Source organism: Megalops cyprinoides, chromosome 25, assembly GCF_013368585.1.
Source record: "Megalops cyprinoides isolate fMegCyp1 chromosome 25, fMegCyp1.pri, whole genome shotgun sequence".
NCBI lineage: Eukaryota > Metazoa > Chordata > Actinopteri > Elopiformes > Megalopidae > Megalops > Megalops cyprinoides.
The window spans coordinates 8,167,214-8,175,123 of NC_050607.1; the positions used below are offsets into that span (position 1 = coordinate 8,167,214).

The 7,910-nt window shown below is 40.9% G+C and overlaps 1 protein-coding gene across 1 annotated transcript; it reads left to right on the forward strand.

Moving 5' to 3' along the window:
* The first annotated feature begins 2,302 nt into the window (after positions 1-2,302).
* LOC118771671 (ADP-sugar pyrophosphatase-like) lies at positions 2,303-6,245 on the forward strand. Its single transcript, XM_036519679.1, has 9 exons — positions 2,303-2,365; positions 2,546-2,613; positions 2,949-3,001; positions 3,096-3,203; positions 3,986-4,081; positions 4,637-4,738; positions 5,232-5,240; positions 5,361-5,414; positions 6,139-6,245. The coding sequence occupies exons 1-9, from the start codon at positions 2,303-2,305 to the stop codon at positions 6,243-6,245; spliced, it is 660 nt and encodes a 219-aa protein (XP_036375572.1).
* The last annotated feature ends 1,665 nt before the right edge of the window (positions 6,246-7,910 follow it).

Consider the following 7,910-nt stretch of genomic DNA (forward strand, 5'->3'; position numbering starts at 1 on the left):
AGGGCCTTTGTTTGTGACCCCTATCTGAATTACTAAAGCTGATTATGAACTTGACTAAGGTTTTATCCTGTTTTATCCCAGCACACATAAACAAGCATACACAAATACACACATGCAGACAAACAAAGACACAAACATACATACGTATATTCATATAAACAAACACACACCCATGCACACATGCAAAGACAGGCATACGAGTGTTTAGACACACACATATATATAGACATACACACATATGCGAGCACACATATACACATACACTCATACATGTTGAAGACACACACATATACACATAGATATACACATGTATAAACACACACACACACAGACACATACACAAACACACATGCATGCACAGACGCAGCACAAACATACATACACACATACACACATACACACACACACACACACACACACACACACACACACACACATTTGGGCAGACTCACAGTTCTCGTCCAGGGACTTGTTTTGGATGCGGTCCCTGAAGAAGTGCTGCATAATGTGTCATGCACCAGCATGGAGATGTGGGGGTAGTGCTGTGCATAGGCGCTCTAGGGGGTACCTGCATGGGGGGGGGGGGGGTGATGTCAACTGAACTGCTACAATAAATGTAATGCGATGCTATGTAAATGGGCTTCAATGTATGTAAAATGTGCAAAAGTGCAAAACTGAAATAATGGGGCCTGTTCCATGAAAGCACTACCTCTCTGCCTTTGTCCAGACACCAGGTCACACCTGGTCACTGTGTGGCAGCAGTGTGGCACAGTCCTAGAAATAGGGCTTGCTGGTTCAATTCCACAGTGGGGCACTGCTGTTGCACCCTCAGGTAAGTTGCTGATCTCAAATTCCCTCAGCAAATATCCAGCTTGATAACAAGTAAATTGATATCATGTACAAGCTGTATGTTGCCTAGGGGATCTGGTAAGCACCTCAAATGTAATATCACACCTTACTTGGATGTCATCTTCCTTATCTGAGTCATTGTTGCTTGTCTGAGACTGTCGTGTATTGCATTAAATAGAACAACAGTGTTATACTCTTTCCATTTAGCACACAAACTGGGGGATAGTTTCAGCTACAGTTTCTCCATCATCACTCTGTATGCATTGCGATGCAAAGCAAAGCTAACCTTCCAGAAACTACCATGGTCCCATCGTCCAGCAAATATTCAATTACATTCTGCAAAATATAACACTATGAAAAAAAAGTTTGTAGATGGAGATGGGAAATAAACATAGCAAGAACTTTACTTGCTGTTAACTATAATACATAGTTATTCACTGAGCCTACAGCAAGTGTATTTATAGAATTTACTGAAAAGTCAGCTTGCAATGTTAATGCCTGGCTAAACTAGTTAATAAGCTTGTAAGATTAGGCTACAGCTAGCTTGTATGTAGACCTAGCGTTTTCATTTAAATAAATAGCAAGAGTACCAAGAAGCAATTTTAAAATTTAATCATAAAATGAAAGGCCTGCCTTTTAATTGCGTGCCTCTTGAATAGAGGAAGCCAAACAGAGAACTGACAGTTTGCAACTTGCTCTTTCTTCATGCTGCATCAAAACAAAATAACAGGAAATGTGTCCAGCCACAAAATCACCTCACCAAACCAATATGAAGCAACGTGTGCATGGTTCCGGCAAATTGTGCGCACTCGACGAGATAAAAAAAAACAAAAAAAAAAAAAAAACTTGCAAGCTAGATTTATATTTCCCTGATAGTTAAGTTGAAAAATAATTAATTCACAAATAATTGCAAATGTAACGAGGCAATCAAGATAATATGATTGTCATAGTACACTCCATGTGCAAAATCCAGCCAATCATAATAACGTTATGTAAATGTGCGCAAATTTTGGATAGCATTATATACTGAAATCAGGACTTTATAGTAATGTTCACATTCCAGCCTGATTGTCGAACTTCGTTGCAAATATTCATATTTTGGAAAACATACGGGCTATGTATTTGTAAATATTGTCTTATTTTAGTTAATAACTATTTAATTACTTGTTTTAAATTAATTACTTGAAGTAATTGTAATTCATTACTTACTACAACTGCATACTTATTTGCCAGCTTCATGTCATCGTAATTGATATTGCTAGTTATATGAGCTGAATAACAGTGCTGTAGCTCATTGTGCCTCATGCTCACGTTCTGATGTTCTACGGTTCTAGAACTGCCGAGCGAGATGTCACCTGACAAAGGTGCTCTATTCATTATTTTTATCGTTCATGTAGACAAAAGCGTGTGGACTTTGCATTAGTGACCACGACCGAGAAGCTACGCGGGCAACATGAGTAACATTGGAGACGCTGCTAAAAACAATGTAACTGTGCCTCACGTGGTAAAAGAGGAGGTAATTAATGCAAGCCGGACATAAAGATAGTATTTTTAAAACAGCATTTCATGATATCAGCTCTTTTTACGTACATTTGAGTGTTCTCATATTTTATTTATTTACCTCTTTCCTTTCAGTCATTCATATTACTGAAATGTTTCTTTTTTAACGCCGTTCTTCTCCCACATTTTAATACAGATCATTGCAGCCGGGAAATGGGCAAGACTGGAGAAGACGACGTATGTGGACCCCTCTGGAAAAACAAGGTATTTAGTGCACAGAGTCTGTATAAGGCGTTACTTAAGAGTCTTTGTCATATTGTTTAGCTCTCTTATTTGGGCCCCACCAGTGTGGCTGTCTTGCGGCCAGAGCTAGAAAAAACACCCTTTCAGCAAACGGGTGGGGATGATCTCAACCACTCAACACAAGGCCCGCGGGAGCTGACAAATGATTGAGAAACACGGAGGATGAGAGTGCTATGGAATGCTGTGGAGTCATGCTCTCTTTTGTTTGAAAATCGTTGTTCCTGAGATTTTTTTAAATTATAGCATGTGTGAAAAGCTATTTGTACCTGAGATTATTACTTTATTTACTTTTGCAGGACCTGGGAGACAGTGAAGAGGACAACACGACGGAGTCACACTGCCACAGACGGTGTGTGAGTCTAGGCCTGCCAGGAATGTGATGGAGAAAGAGCACAAATGGAAATGGATGACAGGATAGGTCTATTTTTTTCCTTTGGTCACAGGCGTGCAAATACTTGCCATTCTGAGCAGAGCTCACCACAAAGACTTTGTTGTCCTGGTGAAGCAGTTTCGACCACCGATGGGGTGCTACACTCTGGAGTTCCCAGCAGGTGAAACGTCTTTTGAACCATGTTGGATTGACCTGTAGTGTAGTGTAATGATACAGTTGCATATGTCGCTGACTCCGTTCAGATGTGTCTGTGGGGTTAGGGTAGAAGTGTTGGCTGCATAATAAAAATTTAGCTTTAAAAATGCAACTAAAAAGTACAGGTTTTCAGATGCAATAAAAAGCTTTCTACAATCCCCCATGCTAATCCATCATGGTTATACCTCTATCAAATAGTTCTTTGCTAAGATAATTGAACCATCTGCATTCCACTTGTACTTAGCTAGTAAAAATACCAGTCTGGCTGCTGTTGACAAGCCTGTCAACAAGATGAAATAATTTTCCAGGGTCAATCCACTTCTGTTTAATACTTAGCATCATTCCATTATTTTTGTAATGGCTGAGAAACATTAAGCTTTTAGAATTAAAACTTTTTGACTTTTGTCTGAATTGACAAACTGGTTCAATATTTTTCTAGGTCTTCTCGTTCTGATACAGGCAGTGTAACAAAGTCTATACAGTGTAATACTGCAACCTGCAACAATTCAACAGTGAAGTCAAGTCAATTCATTTTTACTGCACTTCAAGGATCATGCCACTGATAATGGAAGGGGACATGATGTAGTTTACTAATTTGTTTTATGTATAAATTACATATTAAGATGTGTAAATAATTATAAAAATGACCAGCTCAACCAAGCTTTGGTCTTTCACGGATGAGGTGGAGAGAACGGTTTGCTTTCAGCGTTGCAATGTAGTTTTCAGGTGAACGCTGTCATGTCTTAGGGCTCATCGATGGCAGTGAGAGTGCAGAGACAGCAGCCCTGAGAGAGCTGAAGGAGGAAACGGGCTACAGAGGGGAAGTTGTCAGAGTCTCTCCAGGTAGCACTCCTGCTCTTGCACCATGTGCTTCTTTGAAAATTTTCATGAATGGCTTCATAGCATGTGTATTAGTTGCTGTTTATGTTACATTTATTATTGCAATGTGTTTTGAATTCTGTGACGTCTGGTAGTGTACTTGGCTTCCCTTGTCTAGTCAGGTTGCCCAAGTTAGCTTGTGGTAGGGCTTGGATAGTGTTATGCTCACACTCACTGGTATGGGAGTGTTGTTAGCCTGGTCTGACGCTGTTGCTCATTCAGCTTGAATGGATACACTCATGTGCTGTTGTGCTGGATGTCGCTCTCTGGATGACAGTGTCTGCTAAATGAATGTAATGTAATGTAATGTGATACACGGCACCCATCCCTCTCCACCAATCAGACATCGATAGGTGTAATCTCCGCATGCATCTGAACACCTCCTGAGTTGTGCTTCTAGTGTTAATGAACAGCCTTGTGTCGGAGTTATATTTCAGGAATATGAAATGCAGCTTGGATTTGGCGAGATAATTACACAGCACTTGGGACTGACATGAAGTCACTTCTGTGTTTGCGTAGTGATGTGTCTGGACCCTGGCCTGTCCAACTGCACCACACAGTTTGTCATGGTGAGCATCAATGGAGACGATCCTGACAACCTCAGGCCCACTCAGGAGCTCGGTAAGCAACCTCAACCCGACCCGGGAGCTGGGTAAGACATGCATTTGTGCACAAGCACAACTAGGACGAGGAGCAGGGGGATAAGAGAGGTGAACAGAGGGTCTGAGAGGTAGAGATGGGTGGAACATAAAGGCGTAGGAGAGGGGACAGGGGGGTTGTAGAGGGTATGGTGACAGTAGTAGAGGTAGTAGCTGACTGACTGATGGGACCCAATCATACTCTTTTGTTGTTAAGAACAACTCTTGACTCAGTAAGTCAATAACTACGGGCAAACGGTAGCTGCACCCAATATGAGGTTCATGAAGCATCACCCTCCCATCACCAGCTTTTAGATCACTTGATTTACCCCAGGAAAGGAATGAGATAACAATACATTATATCCATATTGCCTGTTATACTATTGAAGCTGTGTATTTCAGGAAAAATTTACTCTGTTTCCATTATAATGTCACATTTTGTCTGATCTTCCTCTGTTCCTTCTGTTTTTTTTCAGATGATGGAGGTATGTTAATGGTCGATTTCAGTTGTTTTTCATGATATAGCTTTATACATTTCCTCATTTCCTCTCTGTTTTTTTGTTTGTTAGTTTTCATTTAAATGAAAACGCTGATTTGAATTTCAGAATTTATTGATGTCATTCTTCTGCCTCTGGACGGATTTCAAATTAAAATTGATGGTAAGTTGCTGTTAAAAAATTATTTTTGCATCATCAGCTTGTCTTATGAGAGGTGATGGAGGGAAATTTTTCAGTGCACAAGAGTACGTTGCAAGGAAGATTAATCATGTGAATTCAAAGGTCTGAGGAGTGAATGTTACTCCATCGAATCTATGATGTTGACAGCATTGAGTGTGTGGAATGCTGTTAAAGGAAACACCAGCAGCAACAGGTTTTTTCATTCCTCCTGGGGATAAATCCCTTCATGTCCTGTGATAATCTCTGTGATAATCAGTAAAAGAAAAAACTACAGGCCTATACTGTGGACAGTGTAAAAGGCAAAACGGCATCAACTTAAGGCTCCTGGTGACTCAGAGGACACAGCAAAAAGGGACACACAGAGATTCAGTTTTGATGCCATTGTTTGATAATAATCAGATAGCTCCTACTGATTTGAAATTCGTACCTCCCTCGTTTAGAGCTGGAGAGTAAGATAACATAGTAAGACTGAACCGTCAACTTATGGTGTCTCTCAGTGCAGATGTGTCTCTGTGTTAGCACAATTTTTGCCAATTTGATCTAGTTTAGGTGCTTTGTCTGTGAAAGACAAAGTTAAACCCGAGTATATGTATTCAGTTCATATTTTTTCATTAAGCTCAAACATAGGATTGTTCCTAAACATCTGAAAACAAAGTAAAATAGGTGCCTGCCTGCTATTAACAGTCTCACCTCTCTCCCAAACTAGAGTTGCTGCAGAAGGAGGATATGGTGGTGGACGCCAAGGTCTACATCTACTCTGTGGGACTGCAGGCCTTCACAAAGCCCAGTGAGATTCCAGCAGTGAGGCAGTGAGAGACCTCTGTCCCTCTGGCTGCAGTTCCAGTGCTCAGGCAGTGATGGAGTCTTTCATTCCTCTGACTGGGATTCCAGTGCTCAGGTGGTGAGACTTCCACCCCTCTCACTGCACTCACCCCCCAGAGTCTTCAGTGTTCTGCCATCGCCATGGTGATTGGGGAGAACATTCCTAACACCCACTAACAGAAAGGGAACTTGTTGTTAGTATTTTAGAAGAACTGATACCAGCAGGTGCCCGGACTGATGGAATGAAGGCAATTCAGAGACAGCTGCCTGATTAGCGTCACTGTTGAGTGGAATCTTGAGAGTTCTTGTCCTTGCACATGGCTGAACTTTTCTGACTACTGTGTTCTGAGATCATTTTAATCATTGGATAGAATAATGTTTGATAATAAACATTAAACATTACCTTGATACCATCTGAAACACAACACTAATGGACATATCTTTTAGATACAGCGGTTTAAACTGTACCTTTTAAACATGTAACTTTAAAGGTGATTTGATTTTAATACTGAATAGCTCCATTATGCAAATAAATTGAAGCAAAGATAGTTTAACAATAAAATGTTTAAAAATTTAAATCTCTTCCAACATGTCCATTTGGATACTCCCACAGTCATAAACCAATATTAGACCTTTTGGACTGAAGAAATTAATGTGACATATGCATAGTATTGACTTTTTTTTACTTTTTTTTGTGTCTGGCATTGAACCAAGCAGCCTCTGATATTGAGGATATCCTCCTGATGATCACTGTCCTGCCCTGAGTGAGGAGGCCAGACCCAGAGGAAGTGCTTTGTGTTGCCTTAAATGTGGAGCCAAAAACCACAAGCATGATATCGCATCAAGAGAATTGAATTAGAGGTTGGCAGGGACACTCTGTTCTTCGGCTCAGTTTTCTGCACATATCTGGGCCGAAGAGCCTCAGCAATACAGTGTGGCAGGGTAGCACAGACAGGACCGGGACAGCATCTGTGGCAGGTTCCTCAAGCACGTCTGAGTCTGACACAAGCATGTATTTCACCTCGTTGCAAAACTTAGTGGTTTGTCAGAGGATTCCCACCTCAAAAGATGGGTATTTCGCCACTGAGAGGCAATCCTCTCAGTTGTCAGTGGCTGATATTCCAGCAGCTTTCGCAACGTCATTTCCCTTGTGCCAGAGGGATTCTTTGACTTAAAACTGGGCCCTGCCCACAGCTTCCATGTTGAGAGTAACAAAGTAACCTTACCAGATAGCGTCTAGCATGCTGGCATATCCGGCTGGCTAACTGGCTCTGAATTCATGTTTCCCACAATTTGTTTAAAGTTATGGTGACTGAAATGACGGCGAATTAATAAATGCTTCTTGTACCTATTTGACCGAGGGTACTGCAAAATGCATACGGTTTGATAAACTATGCGTTTGTGTTGTGTTATACTGTCCTGGCATACTAAAATGGAACTGTCACATCAGCGTTAGCATTTAAATATACGTATGACTGAGGGAAATGTATAAGTATTTCAGAGAGTTCTGCTGAAAAAAATGAGTTAAATTTGTTAGCACGCCTATTTTGGAATGGGTGTAAAAACATCGCTGCATTGTATTGAAACTTCTTGGTGCGCGTGTTAAAAATTTGTGCGCTTGCTTTTCTCCGCTAGATGGCGCCACAGCCTGCTGAA